Below are 24562 nucleotides of genomic sequence, written 5' to 3'. Positions count from 1 at the left end.
ATGAAGCCCTGGGACAGGGATTTCCACCAGAATCCTGCCTTGAGGAATGCTCAGGACTTTCCTCTTCCCAGCACTCACTGGCGCTCGTCAGACAAACCCCTAGAGCACTCGGTCCCAGGCTTTCTGGGATGCTGGGCGTTCTGCACGCCCCTCCCCCAGCGGAGGTGGTAACGGTGGTATTCTGTGGCGAAATAAATTTAATGTAACGTTCCCCAAAATTGTATGAATGCTCTACGCCAAACAAATCTTTCAGGGACTGTGTTGTCGTGTGTTTTCGGAGTGTGCATGTTTGATATGCGTTGTTTCCAAAATTGGTCCAGAGAACCACGTCACATGGGACATGCATTGGGAAACATTGGCTTTGAACTGTCCGATCAGTAGATAGATAGTATATCTTTTTTTTTTTCATGGTCTTCTTAATATGCCTAGTTACATACAAAATAATGGCTTTCATTGTGACCTTTCCATGCATGTGCATCATGCTACTCTGCACATGTTTACAATCCTTCTTGTGGTTCATCGTCTTCCGTGAAAGTACCTGTGTTATCTATACCTAGGCAAGAAAAAACGTTCCCTCTTTCCCCTGGACTTCTCCATTCCCCAGGTTTGTCAGACTTCCCTTGTGGTCTTTGTGAGTGTGAAGATCCCACTGTGATGAGTATGTCACCTTGCCCTCACCCATCTGGTTTTACTAGTTAGTGACATTCTTGAAAATGGGAGCTTTGGGCAAGTGTTGCGCATCTCTTTTGAATGGGGTATTGGGCTCACAAGCTGAATGATGTGAGCCCAATCCCCACCCCCATGCTAGTAAGTCCATCAGGGAAGGACAGTGGGAGTGACCTAGTGGCCATGAAGAAATGAAACCTCTGAGACGTTTAGAGAGGGATTGGCAGAGTTTGGCAGGGAAAGGACTTTTAAGCCAATGTCTGAAGAAAGTAATGCAGAACAGGACACCGAGGGTGAAAAGTGGGGGTGCCATTTCCACCCCTGATAGAGGAAGCCAGTGGAGACGGGATGCACCAGATGCCAAGGTTTCAAGGCGTCTTTGACCTTGGTGGCTAAGTAACTACAGCTGCCTCTGAGCTGTGGTCTTATGCACCTGCACTTGGGGCTGGCCCTGCACACCAGCACTGCCAGCACAGACATCAAAGAGTTTGCTACTCTCCCAAGGGAGGGGTGGCAGAGGGGATGGGGCAGATGTCTGGGATCTTTGCAGACCTGGCCAGACATTCCCGCTGCCGATATATGTGACTCAGTGTGGGGGGCTGTGTGCAGGTTGCGATTCATGTATCTTTGCTTGTTCCCTCCAGCTCTCCTTCTGGAGTGACCCTCTTTCCACTGGAGGGCCCCAGGCAGAGCTGAGGAGCAGCAGAAACAGTGGTTCCTTTAAATACATATTGCGTCCATGTTCCCTCGTTTTGTGTATGCACTTGTCTGTATCTGTGTGTGAGCACAGATGTGTACGCCATGTGTGTGGAAGTCAGAGGACACCTTGCAGTGCTTGGATCGCAAGTTTTCACAATGTGAGTCATCGGACATGGTGGCAAGCATTTCTACCTTCTGAACTAGATTTCTCCCTGGCCCCAGGAACAGTGGTTCTAAAGAGATCTAGCCTGACTTGACATCACCACCTCCCCCTTCCTGGCTCAGACGTGTTGCTCCGATGTGATAGCAGGGGGGAGCCCCTCTTTGGGCAGTGACACCCCTATATTGGTTACCCAGAGAAGGATGTAGGATAGCTAAGGGAGCCTGAGTGGAAAAGGGAGCACAAAAGGTCAAAGACCCAGGAAAGATGTCCCCCCGAGACATTCCATTTATTTAGCCACACATGCCTTCACTGATTCAATAGGTATTCATTAGCCCTTACTGGGTGGGCAGTGTATGGCTGCATTTCATGAGATGCAGGGATTCAATGACTAACACTTTGTTTGAAATACCTTCTGGTTGTGAGAAACTCCTGAGATGCCATCACATGGGACAGAGGCTGGGGAAGGTCTCTCTAAAAGAGCAGTGGCAGAACAGAGGGCTCAAGGAAAGGAAACAGTCCACATTTCTACAATCAGGGCTTACCGCACAACATGGTCATGAAATACTATGCAACCATGGCAAATGTTCCAGGAGCCCTCGTGAACAGGAAGCTGCTGTGCGATCCTCTGCTCTGAGAGTCGCATGAAAAAAACTCTAGGAACTCCACTGTCCTTCGCTGTGAATTCCTCTGAATCAGAAACCAAGCATCATTTGGGTATTCCGGTGAAAAGCTGGAGAGGTGACTCAGGGCTTAAGAACACTTGATGAGCTTGAAGAGGACCCAGGTTCAATGCCCAGCATCCACACTGGGCAGTCTTCAACTGCCTGTTACTCCAGTTCCGGGGCATTTCACGCCCTCTTCGGTCCTCCAAGGGCACTGCACACTAACGGTACACTTAAACTCGTGTGGGCACACACTTGCATACAAGTACAAATAAATCCTAAACTTCATCCGTGAACATAAAACTTAAGTACTCAGTAGTTGGAGACTCCTGAAGAAGATGCACTCTGTGCACATTGTAAAGGGTGTGATGGGACGCGTGGATGGGATGCTCGCAAGGCAGGGCGGCGTTACAAATAATGAGCCGATTAGAGGGGCAGGAGAGAGGACCTTTGAGCTTGGTCTCAATACAGGAGTGACATGGTCCCCTCCATACCTTTTCTTTTCTCCAAGCTGGAAATCTAGTAACTGAATTATAAAATTTTATTTTGAAATTTTTTTTTAAAATTCAAACTGTTGAAAAGTTTGAAAGCAAAACTCATGCAAAATATGGGTCTATTTCAGCCCCTGCCCAGATAACCACTGTGAGCATTTTAGTGTGTGCATTACAAAAAAAAATTTTTTTTTTAGCCAATGGTAATTTTTTAAAGAAACAAACAAACAAACAGAAAACTGCTATGATAACAAAAGCAGGTTTTTATAAGGATTCTGAATTCTGATGATGATGGCCATCTGTCCCTGGACTCCATCTGTTCATCCCGACGTGCACCTGGGACAGAAGGCACTCCTGCCTGGCTTGGGTGATAAGGGGCCAACATCTGGGGAGCTGGGTCCCTCAGGAAGCCCCTTCCAATCTGTCCCTGTCATCTCCTCCCTCCTGCAACCTTGCTGCTGGCTCTCCTGGTGCTGAGAGGAAGGTCACCCTGCCTGGCAACGGTCCTGCCGCCCACCCTGCCAAGCTGGCTGTAGATGCCTGCCAAGCGCCTGTCTGATCTTGAGAGAGCTTTGCAAGCCGCCCTGGGCAGGCTGCTTCTTTGTCCCTGAAATCCAGGCCACTCGCCAGGGCAGCCTGCTTCCTGTACTCAGGCCCCGCTGCAGCCCTCGAAGGCTTAGGTCAAGAGTGCTTGGGGAATAAAGAATGCAGATCCTTAGGGCAAAGCCCTGTAATGAGTGCCTCTCCCCGGCTAATTGGGTTAGGCGCTTAATCAGCTGAACTTCCAAAGTTAAACAGGGCAAGCACGTTGTATGTAAGCCCTGTACTACTGCTGCTGTTCCTATGACAAAGTAGCGCCCTTTTCTGGTGAGGGGGTGGGGTGGGGGTGGGGGGGACAGGAAGAAGCCCAGGCTCAGTGTGACTAATTTCATTTGGTTTGGGGACCCCGCAGAGCAGGCTAATAGACAGTTGTCCTTTTCACCAGAGGCCTCCTCGGTCCCAGCTGTCCACACACCCCAAGGTAGACAACTTTGTTACACGTTAAGCAAAGTAAGTTACCTTTATTTTGAAAGCACTCTACCCTTCCACTAGGCTCTGGGCCTCAGATAAACCCTTGCTTATCTGGAGTTTGATTGTTCAGCTCTGGGGAAGGGCCATTCTCCTTTCTCCCTTGGATGACTGGTGGGTGCCAAATCTGTTACATTTGCAGCGGCATGACCCGTCTTTCTCAGACAAGGTCGCTGAAATCCCTACCCAAGGTTAGTAAATGGCAGAACTGAATTTCCCAGTCAGAAAGAAGGACAGCCGTTCTTTTTTTTTTTTTTTTTTTTTTTTTTTTGCTCAACATACATTTCTTTTTAGCACCTGCTCGTGGGTCCACCATTAAATTGGGTGTGGGCCAAACTGTATACTTAGCGCCTGGCCTTGGCTCTCTGGAGTCTGTCGTTCAGTGGAAAGACTCGAAAGTAAGCAGAATTTCGGCCATGATGAACAAACACTGGGAATGTAGGTCAGTGGGTTATGTGCTTGCCTAGCATACAGGATCCCTGGCATCACAAGAGCGTGTGGTTGCACACACTTGTGATCTGTCACCCCAGCACTTGGAAGGTAGAAGCGGGAGGATCAGGAGTTCAAGGTCTTGTCAGCCTGTGCCTCGTTTTTTCTAAGAAGCCCTCCCGCCCCTGCTCCTTGGCAGGCGCTGCCACCTGTTACCTTTTCTTGCATCTTCCTTCCTTTTCCAGAAGCTGCTCTAAGTAAAAGCCTCCCTGTGAGGGAGCACACAGGGTGCTCCTCGCTCGCTCCGGGGAGTCTTTTCTTCTCACTTGGCAAGAGGGAGGGAACTGGGTTCCCCGAGTTTGGCTGTCTTAAGCTCTGAGGGAGGGAAGCCGGGGCCTCTGCGCTGCCCTGATGAGGGTAGCGTGGTCCGGGCGAAGGTCACTTGGCAAAGACTAATACGGCAGCTGCAGCCTGACAGACTGTGTGGGCTGACTTTAGAGCCCCGTCCTTAGAGGAAATACCCAGGCAGCTGCTGAAGGCTGGGAGCAATGCTGAGGAGGCTGTGAGCACAGGGCAGCCGCTGCTGCTCCTGCCTGCCGGGCTTGAGCCCAGAACTGGCTGATGCGGGGATCTTAGGGAAGGCTTCTCAGGCATCTGGAAACCCTACTCTAAACCTTTCTATGGCTCCTCATTTTTCTCAGGGCAAGATTTTTTTAGATGCTACAAAGCTGGTACCCCACCCCCTCTTCAGTCTGCTTTACCTAAATGCAACCCGCTTGGCTCCTTTTCTTCCTAATTTATTTATTTACTCATTTCACATCCTGACCGCAGTCCCCACTCCCTCCTCTTCTCCCAGTCCAGTCCCACCCTCATTTCCTTTCCCCTTCTCCTCTGAGAAGGGAAACCCCTTCCTCATGGGTACCCAACCCACCCTGGCACATCAGGTTGCAGCAGAGCTAGATGCATCCTTGCCCACTGAGGCCAGACAAGGCAGCAAGAACACAGGGAAAGAGATCCCAAGAGAGGCAGGCTGCAGAGCCAGAGTCAGCCCTTGTTGGGGGACCCACAAGGAGCCGGTGCTGCACATGGATTTCTCTTCATAGCCCTGGCTGTCCTAGAACTCACACTGTAGACCAGGCTGCCCTCAAACTCCCAGAGATCCAATTGCCCCACCTCTGCTTCCGCTTCTGTCTGCCTCTGCCTCTTGGGTGTTGGGATTACTAGCCTGCCTGGCTTTTAACCATATTAGATGTTACCTATGCTTTGCAGGTACTATTACTTTGCAGCCTTCTGTTTCTCCATCTTCCCAGGCAAATTCGCACGGGCAAGACACACATTAGTGATTCCAGCACTCAGGAAGCAGAGACAGGAGGAGCTAACATTCAAGGCCAGACCAAGCCAAAGAAAAGCTTGTCTTTGTTTCCTTTCTGATGCTCCCTCCCACCCCCACCCCACCTCCTGTATCTTCCAGGCCCAGAGCTGTGCCTTGAATACACCTTCCTCCCTCTGTTCCTCACAGCTAGTTATCAAGCATTCTGCTGTCTTATTCATCCTGAGGTGCTGGCATTTGAAACCCACAGTAAAGGAGTTTGGACTCTTAGAATAGCCACACAAATCCACCAAACAAAGTAGGCAAAAGGATGGTAACGTAGGCATCCATGCTCTTAATTTAAGCTGGGAATAGAATAGCTTCATGACTTAAAAAATAAAATATTGATCTCCTCATGGAAGCTCACATCTGTAATGCCAGAAGCTCCTGGACTAAGGAAGGAATTTGAAGTCAGCCTGGGCCCACTTAGCAAGTTTGAGGCCAGCTTGGATGACATTGTAAGAGACTGACTCGATAGATAAATAAATAAATAAACAAAATAAATAAATAAATCAGCCAACCACAGTGACTCCCACATGTAATTCCTGCCCCTGAGAGGATCATGGCGGGATCAGGAGTTTCAGGTCATCCTGGGCTGCACAGTGACTTAGAAGCCGTCTTAGGCTGCAGGAGACCTTGTCTTAGAGAGGAAAAAAGGACAAACCATTTACTGGGTCACACAGAGCCATCGGAATGACTGAACTCACGCCTGCACTGGGTCTTCACAAGAATGGGCGTGTCAGCAGTCAGGCATGGACAGGGGAGAGGCTCAGGGGGCCTCGATCCTCTCTCTCTCTCTCTCTCTCCAGAATTTGATACTGTTGGTTAAAATTCCTTTCCAGGGGGAGAAGTTAGTCTGTCGCTTCTCCTGAGGTCTCAACTACAGAGGTGCGTTACTCAGCCACAGTTCACCCTGGAGGAACCAATGTGCTTAGGTGGCTTCCTTACAGAGTATAAACGAGGGCTGGAGAGATGGCTCAGCGGTTAAGAGCACTGACTACTCTTCTGGAGGTCCTGAGTTCAAATCCCAGCAACCACATGGTGGCTCACAACCATCCATAATGAGATCTGACGCCCTCTTCTCGTATGTCTGAAGACAGCTACAGTGTACTTACATATAATAAATTAATTAGCTGGGCAGGGGTGGCACACGCCTTTAATCCCAGCTCTTGGGAGGCAGAGGCAGGCAGATCTCTGAGTTCAAGGCCAGCCTGATCTACAGAGTGAGTTCCACGACAGCCAGGGCTACACAGAGAAACCCTGTCTCCTGTCTCGGGAAAAAAAAAAAAAAAAAAAAAAAAAAAAAAAAAACAGAGTGTAAACGAGGGATTACTTAAGAGGGTGTGAGTGCACCTCCTCTGGAAAAGCCATACCTGGAAAGCCTTGACCCAGCAGGGATGATGGCTTCTGATGGCTTGGTAGATGAAGCCTCCCTCCCAGAGGCTCCCCAATCCTATATAGTCTATCCCCTCTCAGAAGCCATGTGTAATAAAGGCAGCATTGAGTCAGATGGTCGAGGATGGCTAGATACTTAGGTGACAGTTTTGTGACCCTGAATGGGAATAAACAGGCAAGAAGCCCGGCTGGGATAATCCCTTTGCAAGAGGGCATAGCTGAGTGCCCCAAAATGGTGTGTGCTTAGAACACTTACTCACAAGAGCTACTGGTAGACATTGTGCCCAGTTGTGTACCCACTGGTGACCACACCAGGCTGTAATGGATAGGTCCAATCTAGTGCTCACACAGATGGCTCTCTCTGGTTAGACTAAATGAGTCTCAGTCTCTGTCTCTGTCTGTCTGTCTCTCTCTCTCTCTCTTTCACACACACACACACACACACACACACACACCAATGTACAGTGATACACCCATACGAAAATGTCAGAATGAAACCCATTATTTTAAAAGTCTTCTGCCTTCAGAGCTCCCTGGCTAATTCCATAAAGCCTTGAGATTAAAGGATTTTTTCAAACTCCGTTTCTTTTCTTTTCTTTTTTTTTTTTTTTTGTTTGTTTGTTTGTTTGTTTTGTTTTTTTCGAGACAGGGTTTCTCTGTATAGCCCTGGCTGACCTGGAACTCACTCTGTAGACCAGGCTGGCCTCGAACTCAGAAATCAGCTTGCCTCTGACTCCCAGAGTGCTGGGATTACAGGCGTGCGCCGCCACCCAGCTTTCAAACTCTGTTTCTTAATGAGTGAGCCTAAGAGACAGGAAGGAATTTATCCAGGCTCTGTGTGTCTTGGGTGAGCAAGGCCTCTAGGACTGCAGAGATAGCTAGCTGATCCTGACCTTTTGACCTCTGAGGACAACTCAGAAGAGAAGAAATGGTCAGGAGACCAGAACCTAAGTTTCAACCAACCTAGCCTCCCACCCTTTAGGGAAGACGGACTGTCATGAATCTGCAACTTTGTAGCACAGCCATTTTTTTCTATTGTCTCCCTTAGGTCTGTATCAGGGCTGGCTCCTGTGATAACAATGTAATAGGAGGATTTGCTTCCCACAGAAGATGCCCACTCTGACTCTCCTACTACTTATATACAGGGTTCCAATTTGCCCACATTCTCACCAACACTTGTTTTTTCACTTGTTTGTTTTAAACTTGTTGCTGTTTTGCCTAGTTTTGCTTGAGTTTTTTGTTTGTTTGGTTGGTTGGTTGGTTGATATTTGCTTGCTTTGTTTTTGTTTTTTCTATTTTTAAAGCAGTATCCATCCCAGGCAATGTGAAGTGTTATTTCCCTGTGATTTGATTTGTGTTTCCCTGCGGATTAGCAATATTCATAGGTTTTTGTTTGCTTTCTAGGCTTTTTAAATCTTCTTTAGAGAAATGCCTTTTCGATCCTTTGCCCGTTTTTTATTTGTTTTATTTTTTTAAGATGTGTTTTTTATTTTACATGTGTGTATATATGTGTATGTGTGAGGGTACCTTCAGAGACCAGAAGAAAGTATCAAATCTTACGTAAATCCCTGGAGCTGGATTTGCATAAGCGGCTGTGGTTTGTTGGCTTGGAATCTAACTCAGGTCCTCTCGGGAAGAGCAGCAATCCCTTAATCACTCAGCCAGCATGAAAGTCTAATTTTAAAATCAAGCTTATATTTCTTTTTTATGCTTCTATGTTTGGAATCATGTCTAGGAAACCATTACTTTGGAGGCTGGAGAGGTGGTTTAGCAGTTAAGAGCAATAACTGTTCTTCCAGAGGAGCCAGGTTCAAATCCCAGCACCCATATGGCCGCTTTCAACAGTCTATAACAGCAAAAATCTGACACCCTCACACAGACATGCATGCAGACAAAACACAAATGCATATGAAAATTTTAAATTAATTAAAAAATAAAAAAGAAAGAAAGAAATCATGGCTTTAAGCTCGGCAATGGTGAAGTATGCCTTTAATTCCAGCACTTGGTAGGTAGAGGCAGGAGGAGCTGTGAGTTCAAGACCAGCCTGATCTATAGAGTGAGTTCCAGGACAGCCAGGGTACACAGAGAAACCCTGCCTTGAAAAAAAGAAAAAGAAAATGAAACCATTGCTTTGTCTAAAGTTGTATGTATTTACTTCTGTTTTCCTTTAGGAATTTCACAGTTTCACATTTTACATTTGTGTCTGAGTCTGCCTTACTGAAGCCACACACACACACACACACAGGGCCTAAAATGATGCCTCGAGAGTGCGTACGGGGTGAAATGTGTCAATAGTGAAGTGTGTACTTTGTGATACCGAGTGAGATGAATGAGTTCACATCTCTGGTGAATGAATGAGCAGACACTTCTTTCTAGTCCTGGTCTGCGCCTGGTCGAGTAAAGGGTTAGAGGGATGCCGTGCTGGGCAGAGCAGCAGGGCCCTTGCCTAGCATGTGCCTGGGTCTGGATTCAGTCCTCAACACAATTTGGAGGGTGGGCAGGCACAGAATGGGGGAGCCAATTCACTTGATGTCACTAATAGGTGCTTGTCATCTCTTACCTGCCAACTTCCCTCCCATATTCTTTAGTTTTGTTCTTTTCTGTTTCCCTATTTGACAGAATGTCACTAAAATGTGTGTGTGTGTGTGTGTGTGTGTGAGAGAGAGAGAGAGAGAGAGAGAGAGAGAGAGAGACAGACAGGCAGACAGACAGACAGACAGGTTCGAATACAGCATTCAGCCAAGTGTGAGAACTCAACTAGTCCAGCATGCCTCAGGTCCAGGCCAGAGGATCAACAAGGATGCTTGGGTGTGAGCAATGCAGTCTCAGAGGTGGTTTTGGCAATCAGATGGTGGTGATGTTCCAGAGCCAGTGAGCCACATTATTGACAGCCCAGCAGCGTGGGCCGGCATCTAGCCTCCCACATCCCTTAGCTCTGTGTCTGCAGCCTGCATGGGCAACCTGACCTCTGCCTCATCTTCTCCTGACTCCAGCCTGCCTGTTCCCTTCTTCCTCCACTTTGCTCTTTTGACTCAGGAATTTCTAGGAGGGAAAAAAATCGCACGAAAGCTAAGAGCACTGAGATATTTCCTAAACAAATAGTATCTAGCCTACCTTGCTTAAAAGGCAACTATTGCTGGGCAGTGGTGACGCATACCTTGTATCAGAGGCAGAAGCAGGTAGGTCTTCTGTGAGTTCGAGGCCAGCCTGGTCTATAGAGTGAGTTCCAGGTTAGCCAGGACTACACAGCCTGGGACAGATATCTATATCTATATACTTATACCTATCTCTCTCTATATATATATATGTATATATACATCCTCCTTTCTTTTAAGGAGAGGGAGAAAGAGAAAACGGAAAGAAAGAATGAGTAGAGAGATAACCTGGTAGTTAAGAGGACTTTCTGCTCTTGCCACGGGACCCAAGGCCTCTGAGACCAAAAGGAATGTATCACACACACACACACACACACACACACACACAAACTACATGCATAGAGACAGACAGAATGCATGCAAGCATACATACATGCATATGTATAAGCCAATACTCATACACATAAAATAAAAATGAATCTCAAAAAAAAGATTTGATGGCTTACGTCTGAAATCCTAGCAGCTGGGAAGGGGAGATAGGAGGCTTTATATGACCTCAGGACCAGCCACAGCTGTGTGATAGCTATCACTAACCTGAGCCACAGAGTGAGACCCGCCTCCAAAATAAATAAGCACATTCTTAGTTCAATATTTCTTTCTCTTGTTTTTCTTGTGTTCAGCAGATACATTCAGAAAACATGGCAGTGTAGGAATGACAAAATAGAAGTTACCTTCTTGGAGAGAGAGAATTGGGGTGTTCAGAACCTGGAGTAGGAAGCCGTGTGTGAAGGTGTAGACAGGCAGAATGTCAGGGATCATGGCCGACAGGACTTGCTGGTTCCTTGAATTAGTCTTTCAAATCTGCTTGTTTACTGAGGCATGTCCTTGCTATGTGGCCTTGATTGTCCAGAACTCACAATGTAGAACATGCTGGCCTCAAACTTTCCGACATCCTCCTGCCTCTGCCTCTGCCTCCTGGGTTCTGGGATTACAGTCATGTGCAGCAACATATTCTAGTATTGTTTAGTTTAGTTTATTATAGTTTTGTTTATTTTTGTTTAATTTTGTTTTGTTTTCCCCAAAGTGGGGGAAATGATCACTCCTAATCCTATGCACAGAGGGAATTACCAGAGAACCCTGATCAATATTTGGCATACGCTCTCAATAAACCTCAGCTACCAAAGAAGAAGCAAAAGAGGAAAAATGACTCGGCTGTGCAATGAAACCAGAGTTTGGGTGTGGGTCCCTACCTCTGGCCACTATTCTCTCACGACTTTGGGTGTCTCCACGCTGCCTTTCCCAGGGAAATGCCATCCTAATGGGCCAGTGGGTAGGGAGGATGGATGGGAACTGGTCCAGAGTTTCTGGAACAGAAGCATCACCATCTGAGATTTTAAACAAATGAGCGAGGGTGTCGAGAGAATCATTGCCCGCCCCACCAGTCCACAGGCAGGCCCCGAGGTCTCAGTGTCCTTGAGCCTTCTCTGTTCCCCATCCTCCAGGAACTGAAGCTGCCCACCTTCCGCGCCCGCTCGCCGCTCCTGAAGAGCCGTCGGTTCTTCGTAGACGTGCTGACCCTGCTGAGCAGACACTGCCACCTCTGCCCCTCAGCCCGGCACCTCGCCATCTACCTTTTGGACCATTTTATGGACCTGTACAACATCACCACCCCCAAGCAGCTGTACACGGTGGCTGTCTCCTGCCTCCTGCTGGCAAGTAAGTAGAAACTCCTGCAGTCCTCTGAGTGGCTGCTAAGCCATCGCTGATCTCTGCGCTTTCCGTGGTCTCTGCGTTCATCCTTTGCTGGGTGTGAGTTGTCTTGATAACTGCTGTTCTTTCTTGTACCTAAACTATACCAGAGAAACTACTAAGGATAGTCACAGCTTGATCGTAATGAATCTACAGGATGTCTCTAAAAGACAGTCTTGGTACCCTGTGTTTTCCAGGCTCAGAGAAGCTTAGAAAGTTGCTTTGTGTTGCCCAGCTGGTATATATAGCAGACAGTATTTGAGATGTAGCTTCCTCATGCCTGGCTTGTGCCCTTGACCTTGTGTTTCCTGCTTTTCCATGAGGGCTGTCTGAATAGGCCCTGGCATTCACTGTTTGGTGTGTGTGTGGGGGGGGGATATTTAAAAAAACAAACAAACATGTTTTAAATTTCTTGAAAAAGATTTATTCATTTTATGTACCTGAGTATACTGTCGCTGTCTTCAGACACACCAGAAGAGGGCATTGGATCCCATTACAGATGGTTCCGAGCTACTCTGTGGTTGCTGGGAATTGAACTCAGGACGTCTGGAAGAGCAGTCAGTGCTCTTAGCTGCTGAGCCATCTCTCCAGCCTGCATTGTTTTTCAAGGTGTCTAGAGATAGAGCATTTTACTTGGACCTACACTGAATCCATGATGGAGTACCCAGGCCTGAGCACATATATTCTTTATGGGGTTTACACCTTCCAAAGAGGCCTCACTGAGAGCAGCCGATCTCTGGGCACCTGTCTATGAGATGGTGAACCTGCCAGGAAACTTGGTCAGGTAGAGTGGGTCTGAGTCCCCGGCACCTGGGTATCCACCTGAAATGGTAAACCGCTCTCCCTGCTAGATTCCTGGCCTAGAACCCATGTCTACACTCCCCACATTGGTCATGTAGCCCAAAACTGAGTTCTCCATGCTAATGAGGTACCTAGAGGCCCTGAGGGTTTAGCCAATAAACTTCCCTTCCTGGACATTCCTCCCTGCAAAAGGTATTTAATCTCTGGTCCACCCTGGGAAGTGGGTATGCATCCATTTTCTACAATGAACAGTCAATACAAGGGATAGAGAAACTTGGACTGTCTCTTCCATCAAAACCTCCCTGGGGAGCATGGAGAAGGCCTTTGCCTACAGAGCCACAGGAAGTCTCCCGTAGAAGGCCTCTCTGCCCTTCCAGACAACAGTCACCAAGCTAAGGACAATCACCAATGAGCTAAGCCAGAGTTCCCATTCTCCCCAGCCCTAGGCTAGTCACCGTCCTTAGCCTGAGGGCCCTTGACTCTGCTCTCAACTCGAGATTCAGCAGCATCTAAATGTCCAGGACTTTAGGAGCACCCTGTCCGGGCCTCATTGTGGGTTTGTAGACCACCGACACTTTTTTCCTGCTTCTCTGTGTGGTTCTCCAGCGCCGGCCTGCCCACACCTTGATTGTGTTCTCTAATCCCGTGACTGGTATCTCAGTGCTTTCCTGAAGCCCTGCACATAAGGGCAGTGGCTTGGGATAAACGATGTCAAGTTCCTTGAGTTTTGCCTCCTCAGTGGTCGTGCCCAGCACCCCAGCAGAGGGGTGGAACTGGGACCAATACCTGTCCTTCTGGGTCATGCTTACTGTATCACCGTACTACCTTGGATGGGCTCCTGACCACACATCTGCTCTGTCACCTTGCCATTTAAAACTACTCTGTTGTGGACCACGAGCCTCAGTGTAATGTCCAGCTATCAAGCTCTTTCCCTTCTGGATTCATGTCTTTCTCTTTGCTGCTCCCTGGATGGCAGCCACACCAGAAAAGCTCTGTCTTATCGCAGACCTTTGCATATGGTACACCCTCTGCCTTCATTGTTTCTTGCTGCCTTTGTAGACTTGGCCTGCCCACCCCTGTTGGAAATCTCCCTCCCCCCATCTTTCTGCACAGCTGAGGTCACACATTTATAGACACACAGGATCATGTACTTAGAATTGACATCTACTAGGTGCTTGCTGGAAGTTTGAATCTCCAACATGCACATAAACGCCAGGCTAATGTGGCAGCCCAGTGATAATGCTGGCACTCTGGAGGTTGAGACAGGGAATCTGCAGGGCAAGCTGACTGGTTAGACTAGCCGTGGGTTCGAGTGAGAGATCCTGTCTTGGTCTGTAAGGTAGAGAACTATCTAGGAAGAAGTCTACTGTCAACCTCCAGCCTTCTTACACAAGTGCGCCTAACATGTACACATACATACCTGAACACACGTGCACACCACACACAGAGAGTTGCAGAGAGAGAAAAGAGGAGCTTGGCACATGATAAATCCTCAAAAGAGCATTTGTGGAAATAGCAAAATGAGTGAAGCCTGGGGGTCCTTCAGAACTGGGGTTCTACCCCTCTGTGCAATGTTTGTGAGGTCTTAGGTTCAAACTCAACAGCAGCCGTTAAGGACTTTGCCTTGGCATCTAATATTAATATTTGGCACTTAACTTGCAATCAGATTTTACATTCTCTTTCATGCAGTGCTACTACCCCGTCTGTTGTTGAATATTTATTAGCTGATGCTATAGGAGGGTGGCACCCACTTTCTGCTGTGACTTTTTTCTCACCCTGGCATATCACTCTAAGCCCTATGGTCACCATCACTTGGTGATGGTCATCACACACTCGTGTGTGTGTGTGTGTGTGTGTGTGTGTGTGTGTGTGTGTGTATACCACACAGCTATTTTAGAGTTTTATTTATTTGGTTCATCGGTTGGTTAGTTGGTTGGTTAGTTGGTTGGTTGGTTGGATGGATGGAAAAATAATTTGTAATTTGGTTGGTTGATTTTTGAAATAGGATCTTGCTGTGTATCTCTAGTGAGTCTGGAAGTTACTGTACAGATCAGACTGCCCTCAAACTTTGTGATTCCCCCACAGTGTTGAGATTACAGGCATCTGCCACAGTGCCTGGCAAGAGAGTGGCTTTCAAGTTTTCCAAACTCGGTCTTATTTTCCCCTAGGACCTCGACCCTATTGTGCGCCGTCTCTAACCCAGGCCAGCTAGAATTTGCAAGTTATCAGTGGGAGCTAATTTTGCTCAGAGCCCAGCCTTTTGTAGCATCTTATCATCTCAGGAAGAGAGGCAGAGACCTATGAGATGTCTCCGTCAGAGAAGGGCAGAGCAGGCGTCATGTTTCAGGCACACTATGGCCTTTGGCCTGCTGCTTCTGTGATCTGTGGGCTGCGTCGAGGCCTGCTGGGGGCAGGGGACTTATATTTCCTTGAGGCCATGGAGTTCCCCCTGAGCGTCTGTCTGGGGAGCCAGGATGCAGGGCTCACAGTGGAGACTCCATTGTATTGCTGTCGCCACGGTGGAGGAAGAGGGCCTTCCAGATGGAGAGGCAGACGCCCCCACCCACACGTTGATGGGCTCAGACAAGAATGGAGTTTCAGAACCCCTGGCATATGCTTCAGGGCCCAGGGAAAGAAAAGTTCCCGTGACAGCCTGAAATCCTATTTGCCCTTCCTCCCCTCTTTCCTGGGCTCACTGTCAGCCACAGGGGTGGTGGGACACCTTGTCTGGGGAAACTTGAAGTCCTGCTAATTCAGTCCCAAAGTTCTCTGAGATAAGAAAGCCTGGCATCCGTGTCCCCACCTGTGAGTTTGAAGAGTTTTGCTTTTTATTTTTTTAAGATTTTTTTTTAGTGTGTGTGTGTGTGTGTGTGTGTGTGTGTGTGTGTGTGTGTCTGTGTGTTGGTGTGTGTCTGTATAGCCAGAGGACCTAATCTCCTGGGAGCTGGAGTTACAGGTGATTGGAGTTACAGCCTAATATGGAAAACAGGAATCAAACTGGAGTCCTTTGCAAAAGCAAGCACAGTCTCACCGGCTGAGCCATCTCTCCAGCCCCAAGTTCTCGGGGTTGTATGTGTTTGTGTGTATGTGCATATGCACATGCATGCACCTGCACACGGAGGCCAGAGATCCACGCCAAGTGTCTTCTTCGGTCGATTTCTAGTTTATTTTTTTGAGATGGGATCTCTCACCAAACCAGGAGCTTGCCAATTTGGGAAGGCTGGCTCAGAGGTCCCCCTGCCCCAACCTCCCCACCACTGGGATTACAAGTACCTGCAGCTTTGTGCAAGGATGCAGGGGATTCAACCTTGCTACACTTTACTGGCTGAGTCGTCTTCCCAACTCCAAATTCTGAGTTCTTTTTTTTTTTTTTAAGATTTATTTATTACATGTAAGTACACTGTAGCTATTTTCAGACACCCCAGAAGACCCCGGAAGAGGGCATCAGATCTCATTATGGATGGTTGTGAGGCACCATGTGGTTGCTGGGATTTGAACTCAGGACCTTCAGAAGAGTAGTCAGTGCTCTAAACCACTGAGCCATCTCTCCAGCCCCCCAAATTCTGAGTTCTTATAATGCTGTTTGCCGGTAAAGAATTTTGCATAGATGGAGCCTCTCTCCTACCTAAGGTCCCTCTGCTCTCATCAAATGAGCCAGGGCCTATGCCTGCAGGACAAGGCAAAACAGCAAGAATCTTAGGCAATCACACAGCCAACATACGGCAAAGCAGCCCCTTAACCTCTCTGACTGAGTTAACTGTGTCTCCTACCTTAGCACAGTAGACTCATAAATACCATAAAGGGCTGGGATTAGAGTTTGGCAGTGGAGAACTTGCCTGGCATGTGCAAGCCACTCCCCCCCCCCCAAAAAAAACCCTCAGTAAGCATCATGGTTTCACAAATCTTTAATCTCAGCACTGAGATTATGGAGGCAGAGGCCAGCGGTTCTCTGTGAGTTCAAGGCCAGTTTGATCTCTGTAGTGAGTTCTAAGCCAGCCAGGGCTGCACATGGAGACCCTGTTCCAATAATAAAAACAAAACAGCAAATGTGCTATAGAGTCCCCGCCTTCTCATCTCTCATCTTACCTGTCCTCCTCACCCCAACTGTCTTTTTGGTGTCCCCGCTAATTAAAAGGATTACTTGACAACATGGGAACTCCCAAACCTTGGATGAGTTGCTTCAGCACACCCCAATAGTTATGCCAAGTGGCCTCTGTTATATTCTGTCCTGGTCTCTTTCCACAGACCCACTTCAGAGTCCACCCAACCAGCATGGGAGGGCGTGTTTCATATGCCCATGATTTTTAGGCTCAGAGAGGCTGTGTAACTTACCTCGAAGTCACACAGCTGGGTGGGATTTTGTTGTTGTTGTTTATTTGTTTTATACTTAAGATAAAATTGAAACTTTAATATGTCACCAGCGTAGCCACTTTAAATTGTACAGATCAATGGGATTTAATGAGTCCGTTCCATCTAGTGTGTAGTTCTCACTCTGTATAGGTCTAGAATATTTTCTTTTTATCCCTAGTGATGATGGCAGCTCAGGCCTGTATTCCTAAGTATTCCAGAGACTTAGGCAGATTCAAGGCCAGCCTGGGCTACAAGTAAATTCAAGGCTAGCCTGGGCTACAAGTGAGTAATTTAGCTCAGTGATGGAGCGCTTGTTCTCATAGACAGGCACTTCCTGTTCCTTAACTCTGAAGCCTTGGCCACCTGGCTTCTAGCTGCACGGCCTGTGCACTCTGGGAGGACCGTGCACAGTGCAGTGTTTTCCGTGTGTCCGTGCTAAAGCTCATATCGGATCTTCTGCTGACTTGTGCCCACTGTGAATGAAGCAGTGAATTTATCCAGTCCTCTGCCCACAGATCCTTGGGTGGTTTTCGCTTTCCTGTGGCTGCTGTGACCATTCAGGTACACATCTCAGTGGAAGCCCTTTTCCAGATCATATGTTAAGGCTGCATTGGTCCCTCTGGTGACCCTGAAGACACCTGCGGCTGACGCTCAAAAGTAACTAGACTGTTGAGTCCTTAGCCCTGGACAGGAACCAGAGGGAGAGTGAGTGACTCAGGACAGAAAGCCAGAGAGGCCAGAGTGGCCTTTGTATCAGATCCCATGGCCTTAAACATAAGGCCTAGCAAACAAGCAAACAAAAAATGAAAGATGTTTTTATTATTTGTTTTAAAAATGATTTAAAAATCTACAGGGCTGCTGAAACAGCTCAGTGAGCAAAGATGTCTGTGGCTTGAACCCAGTGACCTGAGTTCACAAACCACAGACATTAATGTAGACAAACCACTCTACCAAATTGTCCTCTGATCCTTCCATGCACCCCATGGTTTGCATACTTATATATAAACATCATGAGCAAACATGCGTATGCATATACAGTAGCAGTTTTTACAATTATATATATGCTACAGAAGTACAAACCACAAAATGTAAATGTCCCCCCATACTCAGAGTCCATATCCACAAACTGGGTTTTATTCTTCCTGACTTAGTGTATCTTTATAATTGAAGGGAAGAGAGAAACTGTTCTCATTTCCTGGCCGGAAGACAAGCTATAGATTGTCATATCCTCGTCAACCCCAGTAGACACAAAGCCAGGCTCCCTCTCACCGGCCTCCTCCGCTCTTCCCCCTCTTTCAACCCCACTGGCTTTGTCTACACAGATTTCTGTTGCCTTTCGTGGCCACTTCCAGGATCCCACACCCTCCCTGGGAAAACAGTGCTCACTGCCGAGTGGTTTCCTGTGAGCTAAAAGCCCATCCGGCCCCTGGCTGACCACCTCAGGTCTGGAAAGCTATGGAAGGTGGGGGTAGTGGGATAATGGTCCTCCTGCTTCTTGGGCTCAAGTTCTGACAGTGTGTGTGTGTGTGTGTGTGTGTGTGTGCACGTGAGCATTTGCACACATTCACATTCCATGCTGTGCATGTGGGGGTCTGAGGACAGTTCGTAGAAGGATCATTCTCCTTCCTCCCCGAGTCCTGGGGATCAAACTCAAGTAGGTTATCATGCTTGGCCGCAAGTGCCTTTACCCTCTGAGCCATTTCGTTAGCCCCTGATCTTAGTTTTTAACAGGTGAGACTGAGTTCTCAGGCCCCTATTCCATCCTCAGGAGTCCCCAGGAAAGAGAAGAGTGGGAGGTGACGTTGTGATCTCTCTCTGGAAGGACCCCCTGTCTGGATAGGGTCCTTTTGGTTTTTTTTTTTTAACTCTCTCTTTGATATTTTGGATTTGTTTTTTTTTCCGAGACAGGGTTTCTCTGTGTAGCCCTGGCTGTCCTGGAACTCACTCTGTAGACCAGGCTGGCCTCGAACTCAGAAATCTGCCTGCCTCTGCTTCCCAGAGTGCTGGGATTACAGGCATGTGCCACCACTGCCTGGCCTCTTTTTTTTTTTTAAGATTTATTTATTTATTATATCTAAGTACACTGTAGCTGTTTTCAGACATACCAGAAGAGGGTATCAGATCCAGATTATAGATGGCTGTGAGCCACCATGTGGTTGCTGGGATTTGAACTCAGGACCTTCGGAAGAGCGGTCATGCTCTTAACCGCTGAGCCATCTCTCCAGTCTGATAGGGTCCTTTCTTAGGGATTTTTTTTATTTTATTTTTTATTTTGTTTTAGCCCAGAGCCTCAGTATAGGTCTTTAAAATTAGAAATGCTTTATCAGTTAGAAGTGAGATCCAAAGAATGAAATACAATCAATTTCCACCCTACTGGACAGGGGAAACCTCTGGAAGGCTTCCATATCTTCCTTCAAACAGACCTAGTGTGTTTTTGTGAAGATGTTCTATGTCTGTATGGGCACACAGTCAGCTGACCCTCCCCAGCCATTGATTAAGGCTCATGAGTTTGTCTGACGCCCACCCCTCTGGTGCTGGGGAACGGCGCACAAGGCCTGGTGTGTGCTGGGCAAACACTCTGCTATTGAGCTCCACTCCCAGCCCTTCATTTAAGAAACAAAAATTCAGCAAAAATCAATGCGGATGCTTTCAGGCACGCACATGGGCAGAGCATTGGAACTGTTAATTGCCCTTTATATGTTTGTATTCCCAGCTGAGATGGAAGGGGGCGGTGCTCTGCCTTTCTGTCATCTCTCCTGTGCTAAACAAGTATACTTCTGCCTCTGGGTAAGAGCTGTGTTTCCTCAATGTTTGTGGATTTTACTGGCGGCTCTGCTATTTCAGGTGCCCGCCCCCTTGCGCTCCCCCCACCCCTGCCCTGCCTTCCAAGGCTACTGTCCTGTTTCCTATGCTCAGAAAAGCTGTGTTGTGTCTCTTGGAGAAAAGGTAGATGTATGACCTCCTAGACATTCCTTGTGCTTTTATGCCCTAAGTTCAATGTTAACGAGCTACCAACGCCTCCTGTAAAATGGAAATAAACAATACAAAGTCATATAAGCTGTGTTTTGACTGGCTGATGAAATGTGGTTGCTCCCCATCTCTTTCTCCTAAGGGCAGTGGTTCAAGGTGACTTTATAGAATGTGACCTTCATGAGGAACAAAAACTCACTGATGTGTTAGAATAGTAGCTCTTGTCTGGGCATAGCACACCAGGCCAAAGCAGTTCCAGTGTAAGAGGTTTGACTGGAGAAAGACAAAGGGGAAAAGAGAAAGTGGGGAAGGGTCTCCATTTTATTTAGGTTGTGAGGTAGCCTGTTCACTCACAGGTGAGTGTGGGAAGTGGGCTCTGGGAAGGTATGTGGTTGTCATAGCAACGGGTGTCACATACGTGTGACATCCTGAGTTTGGAGACAGTCTGCAAAACTGGTCTTTTGATGCCAACACTCATCAGGATAAATCCACCTCACTGGGGCCTGAGTGCTGAGGCCTCAGCAGGTACAAGCAGTTTGTAAAAAGCCCTTTACTGGGTTCCCAGGACCCAACCAGTGAACCATAGAAGGGAAGAACTGACTTCCCAGAGTTGTCTTCTGACCTCCATGTGTGCAGTGCTTGTGGCACATGTGCCACACACAACAATAAATAGACAAGCAAATATCAAATGAATAAATGTGCCTCAGCGGGCTCTTAGACACAGCGTCTTCTTCAGTCTATGAGGGAGTTGCCTGTGCTCTTTCTTGGCTATGAATCCTCCATTTTATCACCAGCATCTATTTAATGAGCTCTCTGTTGATGAGACTTTAGGTTGGCATCCACTTTTCCCCCTGCTGTTTACAGCCAGAAAGCTACAGTACAGGAACAGTCTTGTTCCTGTAGCATCCCTGCTCACAGGAGTCTGTCTGTAAGATGAAGTCCTGTCCCACGCCTAGAATCTTTTGACCACTGGGCAAGTAAGGGACTGGAGACATAGCTTGATGGTAGAGTATTTGCCTATCATATGTGAGGCCCCAGGCTTAATCCCCAATATCACACACACACACACACACACACACACACACACACACACACAGAGAGAGAGAGAGAGAGAGAGAGAGAGAGAGAGAGAGAGAGAGAGAGAGAGAGAGAACACCGCGTGCCTGTTCTGGATTTTGTTATAGTGGACGCTCAGCTGTTCAGAGCATGTGTTGCTCTTGCAGAGGACCTGGGTTCAGCTTTTCACACAGACATGACAGGTCACAATTTTTATAACTCTAGTCCCAGGGTGTCTGATGCTTTATTCTGGCCTCCTTGGATACTGCACACCTATCATATGCTATATGCAGGTACTCATCCCATAAATAAAAATGAAAATCGTTTTAAACTATGTCGGTAGGAGTTTGCATTGAACTGGGAGGTAGGTCTACGTGATCCCTTTTTGTTTGTTTTGAGGAATTTTTTTCTTTCTTTCTGTTGAACAGACTAGCTTGGAACTTGCTATATAGCCTAGACTGGCTTCAAATTCTCCATCCCCCTGCCGGGCTGTAAGCATGTCCCACTCCCATCAATGAAGTCTCCACCTAAGCAATAAATTGTCAAAGCTGAGTTGTGTGTCTGCCTGCCCTGGCTCTCATCAGGGTGCTCTGGTGGCCGACCTTCCCTACGTGGGAGCATTTCCATTTTACTCACATCCTTGCCCTGTCTTGGATGCTCAGAGAAGGAATGAAAAGATACTAGTTGCTTTGAGGGCTCCTTAAAGCAGAAATCAATAATCTTGTCTCTTCGGGCAGAAACCAGTAAAGACCAGCAGAATGCCTGTCAGGCTCCTGCGTGGATCTCAGGAGATTTTAGGAAAAGCCTGGCCTTCCCCCAGGAAGTCACCTTCACATAACCCCAGTGTCCCCCTCACCCGTGGACCCCACCCTAGCTTTAATCACTCGGTAACTGTTGCCTCTGCCTGAACTGCTGCTCTGACCACGGAGTGGGAGGGGGGCACCCTTTGGAGATCTTGGGGAAGATTTCTGGAACTTGAAAGCTGTCTTAATCCCTTGTGGTAAGCCGGGAAGAACTAAGCCTGGGGAGGCTGAGCACAACAGCTTCCCCCCCAACACCCCACTACCTCACTCCTCCCTGCACTACACCCAGAGCTAAGAATGCTTAAGATGCCACATTGTAGCTGTGGTTCTCAACCTATGGGTCAGGACCCCTTTGGGGGATCGACCCACCCTTTCACAGAGCTGCATATCAGACATTCTGTATGTCAGATATTTTCGTTACAGTTAATAACCGCAGCAAAAATACAGTGACAAAGTATCCACAAAAAATAATTTTATGGTTGGGGGGTCGTCACCACAACAGGAGAAACTGTATTAAAGGGTCGGATTATTAAGAAGGTTGAGAATCACTGCCCTGTAGGCACCAGAAAAGGAAGGGGCGATTTTTTTGCCCTCCAGGTATCTGGCAAGATGTGAGAGTTCTTGTCAGAATCAAACCCAAGTCTCCAAGGAAGCAGACCCTGGAAATAGAGGGGAAAACTTACTGCTTCCTCATAGCTCATGGAAAGGTGGCTAGGAGGGACACTGCATTTCCTCTGTCCTGCCATGGGAACATTTGCAAAGGTTCAGCACTCAGGGGTGGGGTCACAAGGGGGCCTTACATTTTGTGATTCATCCCCCCCACTCCCCCCCACCCAGTGCCATGCAAAAGCTGCTACAGTGTCTGGCTCCTCTCCTCAGCAGTGGGTGGCGTTTGGGTGGTGGCCACAAAGCCTGGGGGGTGGGGGGTAGAGCTGTGTAGAGCAGATCCTAGCAGCAGCTCCAACAGGACAGCCCAGAAAGCAGGGGACCTGGTGATTTTCCATTTCCTGTTCCCATCTCTGTGGCTGGCAGGCTGGGAGTCTTTTCGGGAGAGGGATTTTGTGTGTGAGCTGCCTGTCAGACAGCTGAGTGGGCCAGAAGCTTTTAAACTGTACAACATGCAGTTTTAGCAGGTTTGAGCCTAGACTTGTTTTGTCCGGGAACTGAGGTTCTGAATATTTGTAGCCCCCACTCCCCAACTGAGTCTTAGATTTCAACTGCTTGAACTGATTGATGTGCAGTGCCCAACAGCTGCCGCTCTACACAGGTGTTAGGCCCCCTTCCCCCCATTCTCTAAGAGACACAGCAGGCTCTAGAGAGGTGATAATGAACGGAAGTGAGGTCCACCACACCCCTGGGTGAAGACCACTCACCCTGAAGCCTTGTACCTGCTTGACAGAGAGTGGGTCTGTGCCAGGCATTGGGCTGAGAGCCATAAAATAAACTGAGCCCCATCTTTCTGAAAAACTCTCCTAAAGATGCAGGCTTAGGCCTGCATGGCCAAGAAGTCTCGGAACACAGGAACAAAGCCTTCTAAGAGAGCAAGGTGTCCTTGCTGTTAGGAGATGAGCAGTTTGCCCAGGTGTCCTCACTACCTGAGAGCTGGTGACGGCCTGTGCTATAAACTCCCTCTGTGCTGAATGTTTGCATATTTTTAAGTTTTTTTTTTATGCATATGAGGGGTTTTGTTTGGTTGGTTTGGGTTTTTTGTTTGATTGTATGTACGGCTGTGCGCCATGTGCTGCTGTGTTCATGGAGACTTAAAAAGGACATCAGGGGGCTGGAGGGAAGGGTGGATGGCTCAGTGGTTTGACCCCCCTGCACCTACATGGTGGTTCCCAGCCCTCTGTAACTCTAGTTCCAGGGGATTTGACACCTCTTCTGACCCCCCACCAGCACCAGGCACACACATGGTGCACATACATATGTACAGGCAAAGCAATCATATAAAACAAAATAAAGAAATAAGTCTTAAAATAAAATTTAAAAAGGTTTCAAATAACCTAGAACTAAGCGACAGACTGCTTGAAGCCACTGTGTCTGCGTTTGGGAATTGAACCCGGGTCCTTTGGAAGGGGCAACCAGAGCTCTTAACTGCTGAGGCATCGCTCCAGCACCAAATATTGGCATCATGACCTCCTTCTACACCTTATCAATGCCAAGACTACCTTACGCCCATTCTCCTTTTGTTTTGCAGGCTCAGGGACCAAACCCAGGGCCCCCTGATGCTAAGCTTTCAATATATCACCAAGTCACTCCCTCCCTTCCCTGTGCCCAATTCTCTGACATCCAGAAAGAATAATCCAGAGGGCCTTCTTTATTATATGCCCTGCTCTCCAGGGAAGCCATGTTGAGAGTTTTCTAGATCAGAGCCACGCCTTGCCTTCCTGGGATGCTCAGCTTCCTGGGGTAGCAGTTTCATTATTAGCCTCAAGGGGTGAGCCTTGGTCACAGCAGCTTCCCTTTCAGATGCGCCCCCCACCCCTCCCACCCCCACTCCTGGGTTGTTGTAGTCCGAATTAAAAAAGTCATTTCATGCCCAGCAGTGGTGGCGCACGCCTTTAATCCCAGCACTTGGGAAGCAGAGGCAAGCTGATTTCCAGTTCAAGACCAGCCTGGTCTACAGAGTGAGTTCCAGGACAGCCAGGGCTATACAGAGAAACCCTGGGAGGGGGGGGGGCACAAAACAAAACAAAACAAAACAAACAAAAAGCCATTTCATTCTCAAGGGGTGTGCGCCGCCCTGGTGGCAAGAGGAGGACTCGCTGCTGTTATTGGTTGTGTTAACTGTAGTTT

General features: G+C 47.9%; 1 protein-coding gene across 2 annotated transcripts in view; it reads left to right on the top strand.

Moving 5' to 3' along the window:
- Nucleotides 1–24562, top strand: part of Ccnjl (cyclin J like) — a 62990-nt gene that overhangs the window by 17599 nt on the left and 20829 nt on the right. For both annotated transcript variants that reach the window (XM_052196896.1, XM_052196897.1), the window contains exon 3: nucleotides 11540–11753. In XM_052196896.1, coding sequence (XP_052052856.1) covers nucleotides 11540–11753 — 214 coding nt within the window. The remainder of the gene's footprint in view (nucleotides 1–11539; nucleotides 11754–24562) is intronic.

Source organism: Apodemus sylvaticus, chromosome 10 (assembly GCF_947179515.1).
Source record: "Apodemus sylvaticus chromosome 10, mApoSyl1.1, whole genome shotgun sequence".
Classification (NCBI taxonomy): Eukaryota; Metazoa; Chordata; class Mammalia; order Rodentia; family Muridae; genus Apodemus; species Apodemus sylvaticus.
The sequence above is the reverse complement of the archived record's forward strand: the minus strand, read 5'-3'. Positions and strand labels throughout refer to the sequence as shown.